Genomic DNA, 27,052 nt, shown 5'->3' with positions numbered 1-27,052 from the left:
TGAAGAATCCAGGCCAGGTGACTTGCAGGATGTCCTACATTTGTGTGATTATCTCCTGATGCTCAGATTCAAATTTAAACATTTTTTTGTTTAAAACATTAAAAATTATATTTTCGACCTTAGTTCACTGCAAAAATCTAGAAGCAGTGAACCCCAGTAGCACTGAGCGTACCTAGCATGCAGACTGTGGTTTCTAAATATGATTCCCCACCAGAAAGAATCAGGGATCCTTGGAGAAATGGCTGACTCCAAGTCTAAGGCAGGTAAAATATTAAGCACCCAAACTGACAGCAGAGAAAGGAGGAAGGGAGAGAATGGGGCAGGAGGAGGAAATAAAGGGTCAAAAGGGAACACTCTTTTGTAGAGAAGAACATCAGCTTAAACGTGGAAGGAAGAAGAGAATTAGAAAATGACCAGTTTGCAACTCCAATGTAATTTACAGTGATTTAGGCTAGGACCATCAATAGATGCTAAAACCATGGGTAGAAAGATCGTGGGGGACAGGATATTCACATGGTCTCAAAGTCTCACACCACAGATTATATAATAACTATTAAGGGAAGAAGGTATCTTCACAATAAATCTAGCAGATACCACTGTAACCAAGTGATCAAATTTAGCATCATTGATAATAGTTCAAACGTGGGCCTCCTGATGCAATGCACTGAGAAGATGATGTAAAAAATGTAGCTTAATCTTGCCAAGACTGTTTAACCTGAATCTAATTGTGAAGAAACAATCAAACAAATCCAGATTCTGGATTTTTGGGACATTTTATAAAACAACTAGCTTGAGATTTTTAAGAAGGTCAATATCCTGAAAGCACCCCCCCACCCCCCCCCCCAAAAAAAGTAGGAGGGATATTCTAGGTTAAAGAAGACTAAGCACATGATGACAAATATAATGCATGCTCCCGGTTGGACCCTTGATCCCCTCCCACCCACCCCTACAAATAAATGGCAAAAGGGACATTTTGGGGACAACTGGGGAAATTTGAATATGGACCATATATTAGGTAATATTATTGTATCACTGTTAGTTTTTTAGATGTGATAATTATACTACAGTTATGTAAGAGAATTTAATTACTCTTAGGAGATTCATGCTGACATATTTATGGATGAAATGTCATTGCATCTGCAAAGCATTGTCAAGTGCTTTAACAAAAAATAAGTGCGTGTTCTGGCGGGGTCAGGTAGGAGAGAGAGAGGGAGAGGGAAATGCACACACGGCAAAACGCAAACAACTGGTGAATCTAGGTAAAGGGTATATGATACTCATTGTACTTTTACCTTTTTTGGTGGGTTTGAAATTTTTCAAAATAAAAAACTGGAAGAAAATTTGGAGGAAAGGCAGAAACATAAGTAGAGCAGCAAAAACTGCTTTAATGTCTGCATTAAAAAAAAATCTGCAACTGATTGGAATACAATCCATTTAATATACTTTATCCATGAATTCACAATGTTACTTAACCTAAAAGTGAGAGATTGAGAAAGAAGGAACCCCAAAAGAAAAACAAAACAAGAATTCCTGGAGGTTCTCCTATATTCCAGGCCACATGCCTGGCTCTGAGATTCTAGCTGCCAGCAAAGGAGATGTGGTCTCACCCTCATGGAGGGAGCTGACAACTCTCAGGCAAGCTGGACACTGAACTGGGAACTGAACCTGCAAGGATGCTGCAGGGCAGGGAGAGACAGGTGCCACGGATGTCTCTAGCAGAGGCAGTGATCTGGCTAGAAAGGCTTCCCAGAGAAGTGGTGTTGAAACTGAGAACTGAGCAAAGATCCCTTTTTGCTAGTATGGGTGCTGGGTTGAGCCGGAGCTGCTTTGCTGTGCTGAGCATCTACATACCCATTACTCTAGCAAGGGGCCTGGAGTTTCAGAAGACACCCAGGACTAGAAGGGAGCCATTTTCTGGTCACGCAAAGCCAACATGCCATCTTCGAAGTAACCAGGACAGTGCCATGTAACAGCTTGTGTGGGAACTTGGGGGAACTTTGAGAAAATTATGCTTATATCCGCATTTGGGCATAATGTCTAAATAGTCATCTGACCTCAGATTGTTTTCCTCAAGTCGAGTGCTTCCTACTGTAGAATGCTCAATCTCGGCATCATGGAAATAATCAATTATTTAATCTTCTTAGTAAACAGATTCAAAGCAAAAGCCTTCTGTATAATTCAAAATGAAAGTAGGCTATGCTCTATTAAAAAAAAATCAAGCCATTCATTACAAAACCACCTAGAGTAGAACTCTAAGTACCATAAGCTTGAAATATTTAGCATGTTATTGATTTTCATGACAACCAGTCCATCTATTTTCTGAGTTGAAAAAAAACATTCATTTTTTACATACAACAAGTTACTGGATGAGTAATAAGTTTAAAAGTGTGTGTGGGGGGGCTTCCCTGGTGGCGCAGTGGTTGAGAGTCCGCCTGCCAATGCAGGGGACACAGGTTTGTGCCCCGGACCGGGAGGATCCCACATGCCACGGAGCGGCTAGGCCCGTGAGCCATGGCCGCTGAGCCTGCGCATCCGGAGCCTGTGCTCCGCAATGGGAGAGGCCACAACAGTGAGCGGTCAACATAATGCAAAAAAGTGTGTGTGTGTGTGTGTGTGTGTGTGTGTGTGTTTGTGTCATAAATGATTTACAGGGAGAACACAGGTCTGCACAGACAGGCTCACGCCAGCTTGTGTCATCATCTGCTGACAGGCAAGGTGGGCTGAGGAGGGACCCCAGAGACTTGGACCTCCGTGGCCCCCACTTCTGCACCCTGAGGTCTGCTCACAGCAGGAAGCAGGGCAAGTCTTGCTCTTTGCATCTCACTTTCCTCATTCTGCCTCACTAGGATGATACCTGTTCTTCCTTCCCCACAGTGCTGCCCCGAGGACTGGATGAGGTCGTGAGTGGTAGTGCGCTTAGTGGATGCCAGCATGGACTCCAGAACCACTTCATCCTGGCAAGCCCTTGTGAGACACCCAATCTTTCTGTGCTTCTGTTTCTTCATCTGTGAAATGAGGAGAGTAGTGTCCAGCTCATAAGGTTGGTGTGTAGAGGAAATGAGTTCATTTATGCACAGTGTTTAGAATCATGCCTGCCCCATGGCCAAGGCCACTGAAATGTAGGCCAGTAGTACTACAAATTGGTTTTGTAACGTGCCACCCAGATGTGTTCATTCATGCTTTTTGAGCACCTACTCAGTGTCAGGTTCTGTGCAAGGCCCTTGGGGTACAGCCAAGGCTCAGACTGGCAAAGACTGTCCTGAAGGAGTTCACAGTGTGGTGGGTAACACTGAAATCTCATCAGAAAACTGCAATATACTGAAGAAAGGGCAGAGATGAAATAAGTGAAGAAAAGGCAAAGGGAGGGGGCAGGGACCTCCTGCAGCTGGGGAGCAGGGCTGTGGAAGATTAGGGAGGCTTCAAAGAGGTGGCACTTGAACTAAGTATCAGAAATGCAAAGGACTCCGCCAGGCGCAGAGGGGTAACAGAAATGGCATCAGGCAGTGGGCACAGCATAGGCAAAAAAGAGAGCTGCAGAGAGCAGGTTCTATCACTTAGCACGCGGGGAATGGACTGGAGGGGGACTGAACAGAATGCTGGTGTCACAGCTCTGCCGCCACTCGTGGAATGACATTATGCAGGATGCGTCACCTCTCTGGGGTCACTTCCTTCACTTTAGAATGGAGGGTTCTCTGTCTGGAGAGCTCTTGGGGAGACTGCATGCCTAAGTGGTAAGTGGCTTAGGAATGGAAAGGGAACCAGGCCCCAACCCGTGAGCCCCTAGGGGAGGGAATCGCATGCAGGGCCCAAGAGGGAAGCTAACAGGGTGAAGGCAGGTGCTGATGGCTTTGAGCCACAGGGGATACAGGGAATCGGGACGTGAGGTTATCAAGGTTATCTGGCCCATCAGCTGGCCCAACCCTCTCCCTTTACAATGGGAGGCCCAGGGAGGGATGTACAGAGGCTACACAGCTAGCCTCAGGGAGCTGGCCCCGGATCCCAGGAGGTAGATCAGGAGGCCACATGGGTGCCCTGGTCCTTGAAGGAGTGTGAGCATGGGGCGGGGAACTGTGGGCATCATCTCAGGTCATCTCACAACCAGCTAGGGTCAGTACCATGCCACTGCCACGTCACAAATGAAAGGCTGAGAGTAGGAGCGTAATCTGCCCAAGGCCATCAGCTAACAAGTGCCAGAGCCTGTTTGGGAACCCCCGCCCATCTGACCACAAGCCCAAGGAAAACAGCGGTATCATCAGTATTACAAGTTGACCAAGCATGTTAGCCCCTCTGGGCCTCCGTTTCCTCGTCTGTACAAATAGGCACAAGACCACTTTATCAAACAGGACGAGGATGGGGCAGTCAATGTCATACCATGACACAAACCCTGTACTTTTGTCTCAGAGCACCTGCCCAGCAGCCACCAAGCACCCCGGGCCCTGCCTCACGCCAGTGTTACCACAGTCCTGGGAGGAAAGCAGACAATTACAGAAGATGATGTTCAGGCTCCAGTAAGGGCAAGTGGTCTGTGTAAGGCTACCCAGCAGAAGATGGCAGGGCCAGGATGGGAAGCCAGGTGTTCTCATGTTGACCCAGTGCCTTTTCCTTTGTTCCTTATTTGGAGCCACAAGTTCCCTCTGCACTCCTGGCCACTATGGGATTGGGGGCCTTTCTGGCTGAAAGAGACTCCCAGGTCAGCCTGTCACACTGAGGCTCAAGCGCCACAGTTTGACAAGAGCCCCTGTGGTCCATGATGCTGACTGCAGGGACGTCCAGAGGTGTTGAGAACACTGACTGCACCTGCATTTTCACTCTGACATTCCAAAAGTGGATCCTGGGGCTGAATCAGTAGATCTCTCCCCTAAGCCAACTGAAGTCTGAACACTTAGCCTCCAAACCCTTTCCCACTCAGCTGACACACCTGGCTGTCCTTCAGAAACTCCAGGTAATCCTGGGTGACAGGTACCTTCGATTGGCAAGAAACACCTAGGATCTTGTTAAAATTCAGAGTCAGGGTGAGTAGGGCTGGGGTGGGGCCTGGGAGTCTGCATTTCTAACACACTCCCAGGTGCTGCTGCTGGTCAGTGGACCACACTGCTTCAGAGAATCTCTAGACCAGTATTTCCTTGATGATAAGAACTAGCCAAGGCATTTGTTTAAAATCACCTTCCCAGGCTTCTTCCCTGGAGATGCTGATCAGGGAAGCTGGAAATCTGATTTTTAACCAGTAAACCAGTACCCTGCCCCCACTCTGCCTCACCTGATGAGTCCTACCATCAGAAACACTTGAGAAACATTGCCTAGTCCAACCCCCTCACCTGGTGCCTGAATCCCCGCTGAGCATCCCCACCAGGAGCCATCCAGTCTCCACCTGAGGGTGGCCCGTCACTCTAAGTTAAGGCAGGGGTTCTCACCCACTGCTGTGAATCAGAATCACCTGCAGCACTAAAAAAGGACTCAGAGACCAGGCTGCTAGAAATAGGACAGGGCCTGGCGGAGGTGACCAGCTCGTCCCCATTTGCATGAGCCTTTCCTGTCCACGTTTCCTGCTCCACATTTATTATTACTACCCCATTAGGTTGGTATTATACCCATTATACACATTTGTCCTCCTAGAGGGACTTACTTTTCTGATTCCCTTTCCAGTTCTTTCCAGATTCAACTTGTAATTCCAGACTTGACTCAACATAATCTGTGGTTGTGCTGCTTCCTAGCAGCATCAGCCGTACCGTAAGCAGTGCGAGTAATTTATTTATTTAGAATGAATTATTTATACCCAGCATACTTCCAGGCAGTGAAAGACTCATCAACAATGGGGCCATTGGAGTTGCACACTGGGAACTGATATTACTTTAGATACCATGGTCTTGAATTAAAAATGGGGGACAGAACCTTGAATTGAATCTTTTACCAGATGGACAGGAAAGATACAGATTGGGTCCTTGGCAGGAATAGACCGGGAACCGCCAAGCACTTGGTAGCATTGTGCCCTTTTTTCCTCTGCTTCTGTGAAAACTCAACCAGAAAAGAGCATGCGCACCTCTCACAGATGCCTTGGGCTTATTTGGCCTCTCCTGCAGGTTCTTTGTTTTAATTTTACTGTTCTGAATCACCTTCGCGGTCTGTGATAGTTCATTTCATCCACAAAACTTTGAATCTAGAGGCAAATGGAGACATAATTTTTCAAGGAGTTCCCTGCCCAGGGCCTGGCTGGCATCTCAGATGCCAAAAGCATCAGTAATGGTAATATGATCCTTAATCTGTAAGAAGCACCAGTCTAAAAAGGGCCACCACCTGTTCCACCTTCCCTGTCCTATCTGATACTCTCAATGGCCCCAGAAGAAGGGCAGATTTAGTTAGCCCATTTCAGAGATGAGTTCAGTGAGGCTCCAGGAGGCTTGCCGATTTGCCCAAGGCTGCTGTCAGTGACAGACATAGGAGGGACAATTACCCAGAGCTTCTAGATTTTAGGCCTCAGTTCTGGCTACTATGCCCAACTGCTCTTCTGCCATATCCACCTGTCCTGGGGTGGCAGCGCTGGGCAGTGGAATTTGCACTGGTCTGGGAGAGTACACAGCAGGCACTGCACTTGTTGAATAAAGGAATGAATAAATAAATATGAGCATGAATGAATGAGAACAGAACACTTCCCTTTCCCCACAGAAGATCAATGCATTGTGCTGGAGCCCTGTTGGGGGCTCATGCTTCCTCCCACCCATTTGTATGCAAACCAACAGCTAGCAACCTTCCCTCCCTTCATGTATGACATTCCACCTGCTCCCAGAACCTCACTTTACTGGCATCCAATGCCACGGCCAGGAAGGCCTATCCATAGTCTCCAGTCCTCAGGGTCTCTCCCTCCCCCTCTACTTGGCCCATAACGCATGCCTTTAATATTTCTTCTCTTTTTCCTCCCCCACCTTTTTTTTTTTTTTTTTTAATGAATCCAGAAGGTGGAAGCACCTCATAGATTATTAATGTGCTAAATGGCCCCTCAAGAGACCAGCGCCAAGAAATGGCTCCAACCCGCCCTGGATTATTGGCCTCCATTCTCTTTCTTAGAGAGTAGCACAGCAGCAGCGGCGGCAGCGAAGTTTCCACCTGTGGCTAATCACACTGTGGGCTCCTGAGTGGTTTTCGATCAGGTCCACAGGCTCCGTCACTCCACGGCAAGGGTGCGGCAGCCACATGGGCTGGGCAGTGGTGGAGTTCTGGCCTGCTGGGTTTTGACTCTTGGGGGCTGAGAAGCAGACATTATGTGCACCTTGAGTGTCTTGCTGAAGAACCCCTACCTTGCCCCGACGCCTTAAGTTTCAGGGTCTGCAGTGCCAGAGTAAATAACCTTTGCTGTTGATGCAAAACAGGGGCTATAATTGGAGGTCTGCTCCTGGGGAGGAGTCCTTGTCATTGTAACATTATTACATCATAACATTGTTACCAGCAGCTACTGTTTTGTAGTCTATAAAGGTGCTTTCACCTAAAAGATGAAAAGCCTTCACTGATTCTCACAACTGCACAAAACATATTAGGCTAATTTGCTATTCCCATTTTACGTAAGAGAAAAGTGAGGCTGAGAAAGATAAAATAAGACCATGGTGTAATTACAAAGCACTGGAGAGTGAGCCATGGGACCCAGCTTTGCTGTTACTGTGAGAACTTGGGTAAGATCCTACCCACTTTGGGCCTCTGCTTCCCAGTCTGTGCAACAGGGAGACTGGACCCAATGATTGCTAAGATCTTATGTCTTTCTATGAATCTACCTCAAATTCCACAAACCACAGCTAAGTAAGAAACAATCGTTTGATTTCTCAGGCAACCTACAGTTTTAATAAGATAATCACATGAGAAAATCAAGTCAGATGACAAAATTTCTGTTCCTATAAAGGAAATGGCATCGACCGATAGTTTAGAGCTATGTTGGAACTCAGTAAATAGCAAAGGGCTTGATTTGAGGGTTTTCACAGATTTGGTTTTTTAAATGTCAAAACCAAGCATGACTTAGTTTTTTCAGAAATCAAGCCCTAAATGTGCCAACAGTTACACAGAGACTTAGCTTTTTCAGAAATCACGTCCTAGATGTGCCAACAGTTACACAGAGTCAAGGTTCTCCTGTCCACATGCCCTCCTCACTTCCACTCCCTCACATGAGCTTGGCCAAGGAGACAACCCCATCACACAAACTGAAATGTTCCTGCCCAGGAAAGTCCTCGAGGGAGTGCCAAGGCAGGCCAGGAGGCAGGGTGGGCTGCCGAGGGGAGGCTTGGGATGGTGCCAGGAGAAGTGCATCTACAATTTAATAATCTGCTGCAGGTGCCTTTTTAAAGGACAGGCTCTGCGGGATACGGTTCTTGATGAAATAGTGTTTGCAACTTCCTGCGAGCAGCCCTTTATCCCTTCAGGAATCTGACTTTACTTTCATCAGCAAGGCTATTTCTCTCTGCAAGCTGAGACAACTATCATCTCACTCCCAAGAAGGAAGGAGTTTTGTCCCGCTCTTAGGGTATGAACTCCCGCTGGCCACATCTCTTGTACCTTTGCTGGCTTTGCCTCCATCTCTTGTTCAAGCTACCCTGCCTCCATCTTCCCCACCCAGCGCCAAATCCTGCTGCTCCCCAGGCTCCGTGCTTTCAGAAGGACAGACTATGTTGGTGGGAGCTTTGTAGAACTTCTCCAAAAATGTGCAAGGCAGGGTCAGAAGCAAGCCCCCTTCAGATCTCCGAGGAAAGGATTCTGAGGGAGTCTGAAAACATTTCCAAAGGAAGCATATTAGTTCAAAAGCATCAGGGCCAGAGATGGGAGATGGGAGCTGAGGCCATGCCAGAGATCATTTCAGGTGCCCTTTATGTCCTTTTACCAAGGGGCTGCAGTTGGAAAGCCCTTGGGTTCCTCTAGGTCTGGCAGGCTCTGATGATCTGCCCTCATCGTTAGGGATGAGCCTGAGGCCTCGAAGGCGGGCATCCAGCCCTCTGTCAGCAAACATGCCCAGGTACCCCTCAGCATCTAAGTCAGGACTGCACCAGACCCTGCCCTAGGGCGGCTCAAGGCCGGGTGGGCGCAGACACAGGGCAGCAAACACCATGCGAGGGCTCTGCAGGTAAAGGAGCACAGGGGAAGGAACGGGAAGCTCCACAGAGGAAGGGGCAGCCAAACTGCACCCTGCCAGGTGGAGAGACCACGGGCAGAGGGAACAGCCTGTAAGTGGATGGTGGCATATAAAGGAGCAGGTGGGTGGCAAAGAGAGGAGCAAGATGAAGGGGCACCTTTGGCCACACCACAGGCTGTGGGCTTTGTCCCAGGGGTGTTTGCCCCAGCAGCATCCCCTGCTGTCTCCTCCATGTCCCCTTTCCCACAGGGGCTGTGTAAATTGAAATTCTGTGGACCAGCAGCACTTGTCAGAGTCCTGATGTCTGGGAGATGAGCAGGACTTAGAGATCACCTGGCCCAAGCAAGTTCCCAGGAACCAACTGCATCCACATCACCTGAACTGCTGGTACTGAAATGGCAGCGGGGGTGAGAAGTGGGGTCCACAGTCCTTTAAGGATTTGATGAATCCCTTAATCTGGACCTGCTCAGAATGGAGCTCGGGAATCTGCATTAACACAAGCACATCCTTGGCCCCCATAAATGACTCTCACCATATAGTGTGAGAGCCAGCAACCTGATGTATGCCTACTCTATGGATTAAATCTCAGCAACAGTGGGACTGGATGAGACTAGAATGTTCGGGGAACCTCCGGCAAGGGGACCTCACTACTTCACAGCCAGGCAGCCTGCTCCACGCCGGATGCCTCCAGCAGCAAAGGCTTGCTTGCAGGGAGTGGAGGATCCTGCTCCCCTCTAACTTCAGCCTTGCTCCTGCATCTCCCCACCTACATCTCAGAGACCCAGCAAAATCTCTCAAAGAGCCATGCAGGTCTGGAGGCTAAGATTTCTCCCTCCTACCCAGCGCCCTGCATGTTCTCCAGTCTGAACATGCTCAGCTCTCCAACAGCCAGAACCTGACTCTCCGCAGATGCCTCCCACGCTATGCCCTGGTGTGTCTCTCCCAGTGTGAGGCCCAGAGCTAAGCCCCGACCCTGGGCGGGGTCTGACCAGGAGGACAGGGACAGAACCTGCACTGCACGCCCTGGACTCCATGAAGGTCCTCGCGTCTAGCTGGAGGAGCTGACGCTCCCAGTGACTCACATCACGACTTAAACAATATTAGCCTCTCAACACAGCAACCATGAATCAAGAAGCCCAGCAAAAAGCAAAAGTTAAATTTAACTGATTTTAGCACCAGGGTAAATTTTCACCCCTTTGTGGCGCAAATCCCTATTTTTGTAGTACCAGGAAACAGAAACAACTGATTACGCATCCCAGGCTGTCTCTGTCCAGAAAGCATTGTTCCCCCAAAAGGCAGTCGGTGCTCCTTTTCAATTACACAAATTACATGCATTTTCCCATTTGTGAAACTCTGTTTCGGAGCCCAGTTTTGAATAAGTTAAGGGATTGATCAAATCCCTTGGGCGACAGCAGACCCACTCACCCCAGTCCTCTACCATCTCTTCAAACAAGCTCAGCCTCCAGGAGGTGGGGAACGGGCGGGAGGTCCCCGGAATCTGGTCCTGTGTCAGCAAATGGGGCTGTGTTCCCCGAGAGTGGGGGGAGGGAGAAATCTTCCAGGGCCACTCTCCATCAGGACCCACATCTTTGTTCCTACATCCCCCTGCTTGACTTCTCAGGCTGGGAGAAGTCTGTTCTCCTTGGCTCACCCTGTGATGCAGGTCCCCAGAACTCTCCAAACTGCTGGGCACCGTCCAGTTCGTAGCCCCTCAGTGTCCCTCATCTGTGCACAGCCAGAGCCCTGGATCTGCCCAGGTGTCTGGTAGCAGATGCCTAGGGCAGTGGTGGACTAAGCACGAGAATCACCCACAAGAGCCTGTCAGCAACGCATAGGGATTCTGCTGAGGTGGAGGCTGAGGATCTGCATTTTTCTCCCAAGTCCTCGGCCTCCCCATGGTCAAGTCCACATTGTGAGAAACTCTGCCATGGAGGGTTTCAGGTTCCCAGTCTACCCCCTGCACTTAGTTCAGTTTAGCACTCAGTGAGGACCTACTGGGGTACTAGGCCCTGTGCGAGGTGCTGGCAACTAAGGGGTGAAGAAAACAAGAGTCCCTGCCCCCAAGAAGCTTACAGTCTAGTAGGGAACACCCAGATACAGAATAAACTATTCTCCACAGAATGTAATTCATTTAATAACGGAACACCATATGCAATATAGAAGTGACGTAGAACCACGCACGTTCCTCAATCTTGTTTTCACTATCACTCTCCTAGGAAACCTTTAAGCTTTTTTTCCTAATCCCACCCCACTCATGAAATTGTAATACCACAGATATACTATATATCCGTTTATGCACCATATGTGTACCTGTGCATTATACATAAAAAGAGTGAGACTTTTTGCCCTCTTCCCACAAGAATGAATTTTCACCCCCTTGAGGGAGATGACCCCCCACTGAGAAGGCATTGTTGAGGAGGGAACAATTAATTCACTTAGGGATAGGAGGCACAGAAGGAAAGAGATCAGGAAAGGCATCACAGAGGAAGCAGTACCTATCCAGGGTTTTGAAGGATGAGCAGGAGTTCAGCAAAACAGAGAAGGGACTCAGCATCTAGCCTCCCTTGCTGGGCAACCTGACTCTTGCTTTCCTCCCAGAATTCCTCCTTCCTGTGGAAGCCAGCCTCCAAGATGGTCCCTAGTGATCTTCGCCTCCTGCTATAGCTTGTATAGTCCTCTCCCTCATAAATAAGAGCTAAATTTGTGATCAATAGAATATGGCAGAAATAATGATATGCAAACTCTGAAGCTAGATCCTAAAAACTTCTGCAGTCTCTACTTTGGTCTCCTAGATGACTCGTTTTGGGGGAAGCCAGCTGCCATGCCATGAGGACCCTCTAGCAGCATTATGGAGAGGCCCCCACGGGGAAGCCCCAATTTGCCAGCCATGTGAGGGGACCATGCTGGGAGCAGACCCTCCAGCCCCAAGCAAGCCTTCAGATGATGCCGGCCCCCAGCCTCCAAATCTGCCAGCTGGACCTCAAACATCTTGGAGCAGTTGCAAGCCATTCTGTGGGTCTGAATTCCTGACCCACAGAAGTAATGGAATAATAAGTGATTATTGTTGTTTTAAGCCACTAGATTTTAAGGTGATTTGTTACACAGCAATAAATAATACACCCCACCTCTCATAACCCAAGTTTCTGTCTTGTCAGCTCCTCTAGGCTGGGGGCCCTCTTTTGCATGCTGAGGCTGGGGAGCTTTAGCTGCCAAGCCAGGAGTTTGCAACACTGTGCTTGCTCCTACAGCTCCTAGAGAATTCTGAGGGGCAGACAGTTCTAAGTGAGTCTCAGAGAAGGTCAGGAAGCTCCCTGGATTCCTCTGGGTGGGGATTTTACAGGGAGCTTGCTCTCTCACGTCTGGGCAAAATATCCATGTGCAGACCCTTCCCTCCCTCCCTCCCTCCCTCTGACCATTCAACATCTAATAAGGTCTGTGAAGTGTTAGGCACCAGGAAAAACAGGAGTAACTCAGGCCTCGTTTCTGTTCTCAAGGAATCCATAGCTCAACTAAATACATCCCCACATCTGCAAAGCCGTAAGAGGGGGAAAGGCAGACAGGCTTGCGGGGGTGGGCTGTGTACATGCTCTGCTAGAAGTAAACAGGGGGAAGTGAGAGAAAGAATTTCTAGAGGGCTACTTTAGATAGTGCAATAAGAAAAGGCTTCCTGGAAGAGGCAGCATTTAAGCTGGGTCTCTGAGAACGGGTAGGACTTGACATACAGGTCATGGAGAGAAGGGGATGTTTCAAGTGGTGGGAACAGTGTTTCAGGAAAGACAAGGAATGCTAAGTAGTTGGGGCATTCAACTCAGGGAATAGCAGGAGACGGGGCAGGGGTGTCAACAACAATAAAACAAGAAACACTTAGTGCTTAGGACATGCCAGGGCACAGTTCTAATCCCTGTTTAATAATTTAGCCCACACAGCAGCCCTATGAGGTCAGTCCTCTTATTACCTTGCTTTTACAGATGGGAGGCTGAGGCTCAGAGAGGCAGTGCCTGGCCCTGACCAGCAGGAGTCTGGCGTGCTCCTCAGTACTCAGGACAGAAAGCTCAAGGGCAGAGAAGGTGCATGACTCCACCAAGGTCTCACGGCTGTTTGTGGGCACCGCAGGGTTGGAAGCCAGGCTCCCCCGGCACATTGAACCGTGCTGGTTTCCAGCTACGTGGTTAGGTTTGCACCAAAACACGCTGAGCTGCTTTTCTGGCCTCATCCACTGTTGCATCCGCCCACCCTCAGCATGGCCTGCTCCGGCCACGGAGAGTGACTCACTGCTCTCCAAGCCCACACTCCTTCCCACCTCCTGCTTTCGCATGCCCAGTTTCCTCTGCCAGCAGCGCTCTCCTCCACGTCTCCAGCTGTCCAACGCCCTCTCCTCCTTTGCAGCCAGCTCCCCATCACCTCCCCTGAGAAGCCTTCCTGAACCCAGGGCTGAGTGGGTGGGTGGCTCTCCCCTGGGACCCCACTCTTCCCTTATCACAGCTCTGCTATGGCTGCCTCCCACCTCCCCTCTGGGGCACGAGCTTGAGGCTTTACCCCCAGCGCCCCATATACGCAGGGCTGGACTCAGAAAGTACGTCAGTCAATGTGAGCAGAATGAAACCAGATCCCCCTGTGGTCTGGCTCCTGCCCACCCCTTCATTCTCATTCTCACCACCCTGACTCCCCACCCACCATGCTCCAGCCCCACTGCCCTCTTTTCCATTCCCTGAACAAGCCAAGTTTGTTCCCATCACAGGCTGTCTGCATTTGCTATTCCATCCTGACATGGAATACTCTGCATCCAACCAACTCCTTCTCACCCTTCAGGTCTGAGTTCAATTGTCACCTCCTCTAAGAGGCCTTTCCTGACTGCCTCGAGGCGGCCACTGTTTATCCCATCACACTGTTTACCTCTACCCTAGCCATTTCCTTACCGCAATCTTATCTCAAGGGCCAAACTGCCTTTGAGTTTAAATCCTGGCTCTTACCTATGAGCTGAGGGTCCTTGGGCAAGTTACTTAGCCTCTGTGTGCCTTGGTCTCCTTATCTATAAAATGGGATGATGATAATACCAACAGCATAATACCAACAGTTGTAAGGAGTACATGAGTTAATGAAAATACGTGCTCAGAACAGTGTCTGGTGTGTTGTAAGCCCGACATACATACTATACAAGTATTGCTCTTAGTATGATTACTTAAATGTTTATTTGCTTATTGCCTGCCTCCCTCCTAGAATGTAAGCTCTGAACAGGCAGGGACCATGTCTGTTCTATTCGGTACTATATCCTCAGTGTCTACCCAAATTCCAGGCACACAGTAAGTTGCATTATATTTATTGGATGGATGAATGGATGATGAATGGATGACGGATGGATGAATGGACGAGGGATGGATGGATGAAGCAAAGAAGTAAAACATGTTCCTGGGCCACAACTCATCGTGGGGTCTCATCTTTCTACACGTCTCTCTCACATTCTAAATAACAGCTAGCACTGGTGAGTTTCACCTATATCAGGCCATACATTCACTGGTGGAACATTCAACAGCGTATAACATTTGCCAGTGTAAAGAGTGAATAACAGCCAAGAGCCCCAGAAAAGGCTTAACCAAGGAGAAAGGCAGTCTTAGTGGACAAAATAATTTCAGTGAGGGCGGGAGGTTTGGATCATCTAGTTAAAGAAACAGTGAGAGCAGGTCTCTGAGGCCTGAAGGTCTAGGGTGTACTTGGGGAAAGGTGCGTTGTTTAGAGGGGCAGAGGCATGGAGTGAGTGGCAGGGATAGGAAATGAGACTGGACAGGAAGACTGGCTGGATGTTGACAGCCCTGAAAGTCGGGCTAGGGAGTCACTGAAATATTTCAAACACACAGTGATGGTGTCAGGGCTACCCTTTAGAGCCCCACTGTGTCAGCCAGGACAGGCCAGAGGATCAAGCCAGGAGGTAGAGGCAGTGGGAGGCTGTGTAATCATTCAGGAAAGAGTATGGGAGGTCTGAACTGAGCAACTTAGGAACCATGTTGGGCAAGGAACCATTTCTGAGAAAGACTGGTGGCCAAAGACAGTTCCCCAACCAAAGGTGGCCCGGACCTTACCTGTACCAGATTCCAGCCTTGGAGGGACTCTGCGATGATGGACGTAACAGATGGACAGACTCCTCCAAACACCATCAAGTGGTTCGGCCCATATTTTATTGCGTCGTAGAAGGCTTTCAACCCTTTTGCATTATCACACTGGGGAGCAACACAAAGAAAGAGAAGCCCAAATTAGAAACAGCTTTCCCCAGGGACAAGAGCCCAACAGTGGATTCACACAAACAAAACTTCCTCATGGGAAACCTGGGTTTCAGTTCTCTCATCGTGAGGCCTCTCTTTAAACCAGTCCTGAGCGCATGCTGTGAGCTCAGTGAGGTGTGGTCTTGGTACCCCTCTTCCCAGCTCTCCTCCCTCTGAGTGTCCTCCAAATCTAGGACTTTAGGCTCCCCAGCCATCTCCCTTCAGAGCACACTAGGGAACGGGCCCCCAAATTCCTCACCCTGGGCCTCTCCCATCATGGTCATCTATATTTTAAAAGAAGATAAATCCACACCCATTAGGATGGCTATTATCAAAAAAGCAGAAAACAACAAGTATTGGCAAGCGTGTGGAGAAAGTGGAATCTTTGTGCATTGCTGCTAGGGACATAAAGTGGTGCAGCTGCAATAGAAAACAGTACTACAGTTCCTCAAAACAGAATTAAACAGAATTATTATATGATCCAGAATTCCGCTTCTGGGTATATACCCCCAAGAACTGAAAGCAGGGACTCAAAGAGATATCTGTACACCCATGTTCATTAGCAGCATTATTCACAGTAGCCAAAAAGTGTAAACAACCCAAATATCCATCAAGAGATGAATGGTTGAACAAACTGTGGTTTATACATATAATGGAGTATTTTTCTGCCTTAAAAAGGAAGGGAATTCTGACACATGCTATAACACGGATGAAACCTGAAGACATTATGCTAAGTGAAATAAGCCAGACACAAAAGGACAAATGTATGATTCCACTTGGGTGAGGTACCTAGAATAGTCAAATTCATAAAGACAGAAAGTAGGATAGTGGTTGCCAGGGGCTGGAGGAGGGGGAAATGGGGAGTTAGTGTTCAATGGGTACACTCTCAGTGATGGTAACATTCCAGAAATGGATGGAGGTGATGGCTGCACAACAGTGAGAATGTACTTAATGTCACTGAACTGTACACCTAAAAATAAAGCGGCACATTTTATGTTATATACATTTTATCACAATAAAAAAGCAGGAGGAGGAGAAGGAGAAGGAGGTGAATCTAAAGGGAAGAATCTGTTCAGCAGACACTTGCCAAGCACCACTCTGTGTTCAGCCCAGGGCTGGATGCTGAGGAAACAGAGAAATTGGACACAGCCCTGCCAAGGAGCTCGCATATGAGAAAGAAAAACAGATCTTGGTGACCCGCTATGAAAATGAACAAGGACAAATGTCTGCAGATATCGGGAGTCAGTTATGGCTCACCTCCCTCTTCTCCAGTTTCATCACTCTCATCAAGCCGTGTGGCCGGCTCTCCCCTGGACAGAGCCACTGGCTGCGAACTGGGCGTCTTGCTCCTCCTGAGACCCAGTCAAGCCCATTCATCACCTAGCAGTCCGAGGCCCCTTTGTAAAACATAAATTAGTCCCCTTTTTACTCTGCTGCTTTCTGTGCACTTAAAACCCAAACTCCTATCAGAATATAATTCTCAAAAGGTTAAAAACATAATTCTCATGAAAATCAATAGTGGGTACATGTCAACCTTTTATTTAACTAATAAAGGGCATCTGCAGGATGACAAAGTCGATTCAAAAGAAAATTTGGGAAGCAGGGATTTTTATAGTGAATGCAAAATAAGAAATAAGATTGCTAAGTTAGATACAAAACTGGTTAGTGTCCTATACGGCAATAAAACTATCACCTTTGGGGACAGAAAAAGAAATCACTAAAAACCAGCACATCTTACCAATTTTAGAGAATTGTAAGATGACTTAAATTCCCCTAGTCAGATGACCCTAAGGAACGGCTGTTAGAAAACGCTCTAAGTGTTAGGCTAACTGGTTATATAATAACGATTTTATATTATTTACAAGTTTGGTATGATATTCTTCACCATCCTTATCATAATGGATGCAGGAAGCCACAAGATCCAGCCCTGCCTCCCACTCTGACCTGATTTCTCTCCACTCTCTTCCTTGCTCACCAAGTACAGCCTTACCAGCCTCCTTTTTGAAGGAAAAGCAATTTCCTTCCTGCCTTTGGGTCTTTGCACTTGCTGTTTTCTTTGCTGGGAATAATATTCACCCGGTTCTCAGCATGGCTCACTCCTCATCATTCAAGTCTCAGCTTAGCCGTTACCTCCTTAGGGAATTCATCACTGTTGCCCTACCCAAAATGGTCCTCACCCCCCGTCACTCTCTAAGATGCCACCCTAGTTTATGCCCTAATATAGCTCCTAAAATTATCTGAAATCATCTTGTCTATTTTTGTTTGTCTGCATATTGACTGTCCTTTAATTAAAATGTAAGCCCTCTGAGGACAAGGCTTTTTGGTCATTGTTTCTACTGCTGTTTCCTCAGAGCTTATACAGGTGCCTTAGTAAGGATCTGCTGGATGCCTGAGGGGGCCCTCTGACCTCCCTGCATCTGTTTCTCCCCTCTCTTTCTACTTCCATGTGTCTCTCCTTATTTTTGTCTTACTTTGTCTCCCCGCCCCTTCCCCTCAAGTGACCATAATGTGGGACCGGAGTGGGTTAACATTTGTTGCTCTCTCCTTGTCTATTTGAGAGACTCTGGACTGAGATCCATGGTGGGCGTCAAGAGGGATAGAAACATGAGTCTGATTCAGTTCCTGGCCTCAGAGAGCTCACTGCCCAGTGAGATAGGGGCACGGGTGGCCTCAGCATGTGATGGACAGGGCTCAGTGCTGGGGCAGAGGCACCATGGGGAAGCACCAGGGAGGGTTCTGGGGGCAGGGGTGCGTAAGACTGAGGATGAGGGCAAAGTGGCCTGGGCTAAGGCTAAGGAGCGCTCTGAATGCCAGCCTAGAGAGTTTGGATAGTACCCTGGAGAGATTCAGGAAATGATTCAATTTTAAAATTTTAATTTAATTTTAAAATTGGCCAAGTTAATTTTCTTGCCAAGAAAGACAGAAGGAGAGAAAGATGGAAAGGAAGGAGGAAAGAAGGAAGGAGGGAGGTCGGGGGGGAAGAAAGATGAAATTCTTATTGCTTCTTGGGGCCCTCTATTAATTGTTCCTGTTTCCTTTTGTGTGTGTGTGTGTGTGTGTGTGTGGTACGAGGGCCTCTCACTGCTGTGGCCTCTCCCGTTGCGGAGCACAGGCTCCGGACACGCAGGCTCAGCGGCCATGGCTCACGGGCCCAGCCGCTCCGCGGCACGTGGGATCTTCCCGGACCGGGGCACGAACCCGTGTCCCCTGCATCGGCAGGCGGACTCTCAACCACTGCGCCACCAGGGAAGCCCGTTCCTGTTTCTTGATTGAAAGCAACACTTCCCACCCTCGGTGGAGCACAAGTGGATATAACACAGTAGTTCATGTTTTAATTGTTTCTAACATGATTTACTGAATCATTTTCCATTTTAATATATTCCTGTAATGATTTTAGCTTGCTTTGTAATCTGTACTAATGACAATGATGATACAGTACCACAAGATTTATAATCAAGCTGCATTAAAATAATATTAGCAACAATGAACTTATTAATACCTGTTTGCTCAGCGAACATTTCTCCAGTACCTAGTCCCTGTAAGACTCTTCATTAATAATGATGCCCTGGCTTCTCACAAATATATACTTTCTGAATAAGTCAACTTAAAAATCTGAGCATATTTGACCACTGGTATTTGAGCTGCAAAAGTTTATCTGACTCAGTTTTCACCAAACCGTGTGGAAGGCAGAATTCTGGCTCCCATGACCCCCTTGGTCTTACTCTCATGCATATGTTATGTTACACGGCAAATGGGACTTTGTAGATGTAGTTAAGGTTAATGATCAGCTGACCTTAAAGTGTTATCCAGGTGGCCCAATGTATTCACACAAGCCCTGAAAAGCAGGGAAGTTTCTGTGGCTGACAGCAGCGGGGAAATCAGAGATTCAAAGCATGAGATGTATTCGATGTGCCATTGTTGGTTTGAAGTTGAAGGGGGAACCTCAGTCCTACAATTGCAAAAAACTGAATTCTGCCAACAACCTGAATAGTCGGGCCTCCAGATAAGAACCAGCCCAGCTGACTCCTTGATGTTGGCCTTCGAAAGCCCTGAGCAGAGGGCTCGGCACGGTCATGCAGGTCTGGACTTCTGGCCCACGAATGGTGAGACAATACACGGTTGTGGTTTAAGCCACTAAATTTGTGGTCATTTGTTACAGCATCAATAGAAAAGTAATGTGGTGAAGTAAAATGAGAAAAATTAGAATAACACAGTGAGATTTTCCTTAACGTTAAATGTATTCTGTTTAGAGAACTATCCTTAATTTAAAGATAAGATCCTTCGTGGTCTGTACGGTGTTGAAACGTTTTTCTGTTATAAAATTGCAGACAGTAGCAGGATTTTGTTTTTAATACCCTAACGCAGCAAAATAAAATGTTTTCTACCCTATGTACATTTCTGTTCCATGTCCCCTGGAGCCCCATCTCTTTAGCCTTTACTGGTGTGTAAGAGCCAAAGGTGTGAGCATTACTAACCCAGCCAGCCTGGCACCCCCATTTTCAGATGCAGCCAATGATGACTAGAGAGGTGAAGGGACTTATCCACTGTCCTTTCAGGATTAGGGGAGGGACTTCGGGATCCCCAGTTCAGAGCTTTCTCAACAGTCTAGAGAACTCAGCTTAACGGGCAAAGGGAAGGGAAAAGTCAGCAGCATTCTAGAAAGGACCATTCTCCCCCAGGGTAGTGCTGCAAGCCCAGGCCTCTTCCTGATCAGCACTCTTGACCTGAGGCAGGATAAACAACACTGGGCACCAAGTAAGAAAGAAAAAGAGAAAAGGGGAGAAAGACGGGAAGCAAGTCAGAAGGACAGAAGAAGGGTGCTTCCCCAGCTCCCCTAGAGAGCACGTTTGCAGTGAATAACAAAGTAAAAATCACATGGACGTACCTGTCCCATTTGAGATGCTACTGTCCCTCACCCTCATTTCTAATACTTTCTCTTCTTAGCTGACATGGTTAGTGTCCCCAATAGATAGGCTCTCCAGTTGACCTAAGCTTAATTTTTGTGGCTGGACCAGCATGGAGGTTTTTACACTCAGTCCAGCAGGGCCCTATGACCCAGCAAAGATGTTTGGGGTCCAGTGAGAGGAGCTCTGGGTCCCTCACCTTCATTTCCACCTGCAGTTCTCCTTTACCTGTTCTATATACAGCTTCAAGGGGCCACATAATACTTAATTTGAAAAGAGGATTTCATGGATAGTCACAAAATAAGGTTTGAAAACCACAAAGGAGATGACCCCAGAGGTCCTTGCCTGTGTATGACTTTTGTCTCCGGCCTAGGGAAGTGCAGGTGGGTGTCCCGCAGGCAAGGCTGGATGAGCCAGTCACGTGAGCACACACTACAAGCTACTCGCTGAAAGTTCATCCACTGCACATCAGTTTGCCTGATGACCAATTCAACAAACCACTGGGGAATTTCTCTGAGTTTCCCAAGGGGTTCCTTGCAGACACTTCACATGGCTATTTCACAAGGATTTGTTCTTGAGGCTCAAGTGAAAGTCAATTTCAACTGTATTTCACATTTCAGTCCTTCCTAAATGCTGCGATTGGAGATGTTCCCCTAATGCTTGTTTATTACTTTCCTCTTCTTGTGGGCTCCGGACCTGCCCCTCATGAGCCAGGGAAATGTTGAAGCTTTTCTATTCCCCATTTAAGGTGTCTGTCAGATGGCTTTTAGTGAGCTGGTCACTGGGCAAAACCATAATTCTGAGAAATTATTTATGACATGTTGTCTTTGAGCGATTTGGCTTTTTGATGAATTGCTCTCAGAACCCAGATAAGGGGGTTCTTCTGTCCTGGAAGAAAGCTTTATCATGTTCCCCTACTTTCCCCACCTCCCCCACTAGGAACTCCCCCCACTCCCTTCTGGAGGGTACAGCCACACCTGAACAGCAGACAGGGAGCTAATTCCATCGTGGTTCACATTCTCCTGCAATAGTTCAAGGCTAAATGACCAGCTACAGCCTCTGATCTGCAGTCCTGCAACCTAGACATGGGCTGGCACACAGTAGGGCCTCACTAACTCTTGCCCTCCCCCTCCCTCTTCTCTCCAGGATTTTTCCCCCTTGCCTTTCATTGACCTCACATCTCCAGTAGCTCATGGTCACTTCCTCCAAACTCCCTTCCCCTGTTTCACTTCCAAAGGCTTCTTCTCCTTCCCTCCCAAGATGGACTTGTCACAAAGAAATCATAATGGACACATAACAGGCTCTTAAAATTCAGCACCTATAAATGGGAACAGAGCCAAAAGCCATGAAAATCAATTTTTTTTAATGAAAAAGTAGAACTCTAGAATAAAATTCATTTTCAGGGCTTCCCTGGTGGCGCAGTGGTTCAGAGTCCGCCTGCCGATGCAGGGGATACGGGTTCGTGCCCCGGTCCGGGAAGATCCCACATGTCGCGGAGCGGCTGGGCCTGTGAGCCATGGCCGCTGAGCCTGCGTGTCCGGAGCCTGTGCTCCACAACGGGAGAGGCCACAACAGTGAGAGGCCCATGTACCACAAAAAAAAGAAAAAAAAATTCATTTTCATTTAAATCTCATTTTTAAAGAATTAAAGTACTTTTTTGACTGAAAAATTTCAAAGAAAAGGTTGCTGAGCGTTAAAATGTAAAAATGCCAAGAAAATGTCAGAGTTAATAACGACCAATTTGAAACTGGGAATTACTCTGCACAGAATTTCAGAATTGAAGGAGAATGTAAAAGCTAACATGTCCAACTCATGCCCCGGATACAAAGTCGTCCTCTGTGCATCCTGTTCCAGGAGTGGTCAGCATCTGCTTACATCCCTCCAGTGGCAGGGGTCTCACTCCCTCACCAGGGAGCTACTGTGCCACTGGTGCTTCTTAGAAAGTTCTTATGTTGGTCGTGAAATCACCCTGCTTTTGCATCCCCTGTTCCAACTTCTCATTCTAGAGCAAAGGTCAGCAAACTTTTCCCGTAAAGGGCCAGGCAATAAATATTTTAAGCTCCGTGGGCCACATTGTCTCTGTTGCAACTTCTCAACCCTTTGGAGCACAAAAGCAGCTACAGACAATACATAAATGAAGGAACATGGCTGCAATCCCATAAAATTTTATTTACAAAACAGGCAGTAGTTCGACTTGGACCACTGGCTGTAGTTCGCCCACCCCTGCTCTAGAACCTCACAGAACACGTAGAGTCCTCCATCCCCACGAGAGCCCCTCAGATACCTAAACTCAGCCAGCCTGCCTCCACAAGATGCTTTCAGGCCAAACGACCCTTAGCTCTTCTAATCATCCCGTATGATATAGTTTCACACCCTTCTTGTACGTGGGCATCCTTGGGAGTGGTTTCAGAGGACAGATATTTCCTGGATGCACCCCCAAATACCTCCATCTGCCCTGCACAGAAAAGTAACACAAGCTAACGTGTGTTGTACACTCACTATGTGTCAAGCATGGTAATAAGAACTTCATATAAATTATTCTATTCATTCCTCACAGTGTTATGTAAGGTAGGTACCGTTATTATTTCCATCTCACAGAAAGGGAAACTGAGGTTCAGAGAAGTTAAAAAACTTGCCCCAAGTCACATAAATGGTAGGGATTCCATCTCAGGCAGTGTCACTTCAGAGCACTGTTTTATTTTAAATAAGAATTTGTTATTATGAAATATTTCACTTATAGAATAGAATATATATATATATACACACATATACATATAACTTATATAAAGTATGAAAAATAGTAATGTGAACATACAGTATACCCAGCACCCAGTTTATGCTGAAGCTCCTGTGTGCCCACCCTGCCCATAACCCTCCTGCACCAGGAAGAACCCCTAGTCTGAATTTTGTGTTTATCCTTCCTTGCTTTTCTTTGTTTATCATATGTATGTTTCCTAAATACTGTATCATTTAATTTTACTTGTTTTGAATGTATATATAAGTGGAATCATGCCTGAAACTTGCTTTTATGGCTTCACATTATGTTTGTGAGATTTCTGTTGCTGAACAAAGCTATAGCTCATTCATTTTGATAGCTGTGTAGTATTCCATTGTGTGAACAGGCCATGGTTTATTTGTTAATTCCCCCTGATGGACACTTGGGTTGTTTCCAGTGTTTCGTTTAGTTGCTGCTGTAAGCAAGACAGCTGAATGTTTCTATACATGTCTCCTGGCACATATATGTAGAGCTTCTCTAGGGTATAAACCTAGAAATGGAATCACTGAATCACAGGATTTCCCACATTTTGTCAAAGTGGTTTTATCCATTTACCCTCCCACCAGCAGTGTTTGAGATCTCTCATTACTCCACATCCTCATCAACTTTATTTTTTGCCAATCTTGTGGGTATTGGATATGTCATTTTAGTTTGTATGTTCCTGATTATTAAAGAGGATAAGCCACTTTTTCACATATTTGTATGTGTTTCTACTTCCTCTTTTGGACTGGTGACTTTGCCTACTTTTCTGTTGGATCGTTTGTCTTTTTCTTATTGATTTGTTCAGACCATCCCTAGCCACAATGCTAAAATGAATGAAATGATCACCTCTCGCATTCTGAGCATACACTTCCATTAATGCAGACTCAGACGACAGTCCTTCTGTTTGGTCCCTACTTCATGCAGAGTTTGCTGTCAGCAAAAATTAGTAAATCAGCATGTGTAATCTTGGTTACAAAACACCTATGAACCTTTCTTGGAAAGAAAAAAGAAAGGAAGGGAGGGAGGGAGGGAGGGAGGGAGACTACTTGATGATAAAATCCAGCCAACCACAGATGAATCAAAGTATAGATCTCAGGAAAGGAGGGCTTGTGATAAAAAGGAATGATTGCAAGAGTTGGACCCATTTAACATGAAACAATCAGCAATGTAAAGATAATAATGTAAACTAAAATTCAGAAGGTGGAGGAGGAAAAAGGATTTGTGAGACTGCTAATTTCCTCTCCTTCCATACAAGGACTTTAATGGATACCATCTGAAGTGGAAAACCGGAGTTTAAACGCTGGGACTCTAACCTCACTGCTCTTCGTAATCTTTTATTATATTACTCTTAGATATTTTAAAACCAAATATTTTCTGCGAAAACCAAAACAGTTTTGCGAAGGCAAAACTGTTTAATGTTAAGCAATTCCTTCTGCTTTACTCTTCCTTATTTGCTTGTTACATTCAGATAAATAAAATTTAACATCAATTTTAAATAGCATGTAATAATGACCTTTTTATAAAATTATTTCTGTCCACCTCTCTACTTATAACATCTGCACGGAGAGATGTCTGGAATGGGAGTCATCTCATGTTAAAGATCGAGAGATTTTGAGTGATTTTTTAAAAACTCTCTTCTCTGTACTTATTTGTTTTACTTGAATTTCCTAAAGCACATATTACGTTTATAAAGACAGAAACTCATTTTTAAACTGGTAGGCTTTTCACACTCAAGATGCTTTCTCACTCATTTAAGTTCATCTCTTTCTGTTCTTCTGTGATTGACTTTCTGAGCCAAAAGCACAGGACTTAACATTTATTATTGCTAAATCATGTTAAAAATTAGCCCAGCACCATGGCCAACTGAATTCAACAAACTATATTGTTTTTTCATTGAAATTGATTCATTCAAACATTTTCTGAGCATCCACTAAGTGCTGAGAGAAACAAGTTAAGTCCCTGTGACATATAATTCCTTCAACAGAGTAGTCACTGAAGAAATGTTTACTGACATATTTAATTTGCAACTAAGAATGGTAATAATAGCACAGCAATCCCTATATAACATTTATTTATGCCAGGCACTACTATAATTTTTTAGTATTTATTAACTCAATCCTCACAACAACACTATGAAGCATGTCCTATTATTATCCATATTTTAATAGATGAAGAAGCTGAGGGTCAGAGAGGTGAGTAATTTGTCCAAAGCTTTACACAGTGAGTAACAGGAAGACTTGGGATTCTGTTCTCCCTGGGCACACAGTGACACTCTAACTCCCCAGCCTTCCTTGCAACTAGGTGTGACCACTGAGTTTTGGGCAATGCAATGTGAGCAAAGGTGATGGGCACTATGCCCAGGACTCGCCTAGAAAGCCTTCCCATAGGTTCTCCATGCTCTCTTCCCATCCACAGTGTCAGTGGGGAAGACTCCAAGGACCTAGAACCTCCCCCAACCCCAAATCCAATCCCAAGTCCGTCATGGAGGGGCACCGCGACGGCCAGAGAAACTGTCACAGGGAGGACAGCCTCCCAAGGTGACAGACTCCGGGAGCAATGCCTTCAGTATAATGTCTCGCTCTTTGCAGGCAACCTCAACCCTTGACTGAGCACAGCAGCCAAACAGATGCTTACCATTTCTGGTCAGCACAAGACTCAGCTATGGACAATCTTAAGCCCCTTTGGTCTGGCTGAGACTTCATCAGAGCTGCACCACTGCCCGAGTCTCTTCCTACTCACCTCTCCTTCCTTCCCCCTCTCCTTTCACAGGTGGCAGACCTGCCCACACTCTGAAGACTTGCCCTGCCTTCCCCTGCTCTCTCCCCTCTTTCTTTCGTGAGCATTGCTCCTAATCCACGTCTAGCTCTGGGCATCTGCTTCCCAGAGGACCCAACCAACACACCCTCTGACCTGCATTTGACTATGACATGAGCAAGAAATCATCTTAATACTTTGAACCACTGGAACATAAGGGTGTTTGTTACCATAATTAGACCACATTGACCAGTAACATTCTTAACCACCTGCTATAAGAAGCCTGAAATACAAGAAAATCAACACACCTAGGAAACTATTACAGAAAGGTGAAAAGAGTTTGAAGAGAGACAAAAAAAGATTAGGGGAAAAGGTAGAAAGAAATTATGCTGTACATTTAAAATGTGTTCCCCTATCATTCAGGACACTGACGTCAAACCAAAATTCAAGGGACATGACCAGATAAACTCAGATTTGCTGCACTGGGTGGTCTTCATCCCCTCTGTTCCCCTGTGCCCACAAAGGGCCTGGCTCCAAACAGGTGTTCAGTACATACTGGCTGGACGAAATTACTGCTGCATACAATCCCTGCTGGTGGATACCGCCTGAAATAAAAGTAACCGTAGCTGTAGCTCTGTCCCAAAGAGCTTATTAACTCCAGCCATCTTGAGTTTTTCACACTCCTTCCCCAGGCTGATGGACAGACCATCTGCTTCTGTAAGTCTCCAGAGAGCCAGACTGTCCATCTTGGATGCTGAGAAAAACTGGCATTTCTGTATTCTCCCTGAAGCTGTCACTCCGAATCCTTGGCCGGCTGCAGACTATGTTATTTGAGGATGATGGAGCCGTAGCACACATCTCTCCTCTGCGCTGGGAAAGCCAATTACCCAATTTACAAAATGTTTTTCAAAGACTGGTAGATACTAACTCTGTTTCCTAATTACCTGTCAATAAGTTCCTCCTCACATGCAGGTGTGACATTTTTAAAAGTCAGGGTCACGAACACAAAATGTATGCGGGCTGCTTGTCAGGAGGGTTGGGGTGCTCCCTTCTGCAGGTTTGCACAAATATCACAAGTTGTCAGCCCTTCCCCTGGGGATGGGGGCCAGGTCACCTGCTGAGGAGGGATCTCACTCCAGCTATGTTCCACCAAGCCATCTCCATTCCTTTCCACCCCACATATGCCTCTGCAGCGTGCTCTTTCGAGGGGTGCATTGGTCCAACATTTGCTGAGGGCCTGGGCTAGATACAGGGTAAGACACGGACCCTGCCCTCAGGGGAC

At 46.7% G+C, this 27,052-nt stretch overlaps 1 protein-coding gene across 2 annotated transcripts in view; it reads right to left on the bottom strand.

The window, feature by feature from the left end:
• The window catches only part of GABBR2 (gamma-aminobutyric acid type B receptor subunit 2), a 365,637-nt gene that overhangs the window by 239,434 nt on the left and 99,151 nt on the right, over positions 1-27,052 (bottom strand). For both annotated transcript variants that reach the window (XM_067743842.1, XM_067743844.1), the window contains exon 2: positions 15,175-15,312. In XM_067743842.1, coding sequence (XP_067599943.1) covers positions 15,175-15,312 — 138 coding nt within the window. The remainder of the gene's footprint in view (positions 1-15,174; positions 15,313-27,052) is intronic.

Source organism: Pseudorca crassidens, chromosome 7 (genome assembly GCF_039906515.1).
Source record: "Pseudorca crassidens isolate mPseCra1 chromosome 7, mPseCra1.hap1, whole genome shotgun sequence".
Classification (NCBI taxonomy): domain Eukaryota; kingdom Metazoa; phylum Chordata; class Mammalia; order Artiodactyla; family Delphinidae; genus Pseudorca; species Pseudorca crassidens.
This window is presented reverse-complemented; position numbering and strand designations above follow the sequence as displayed.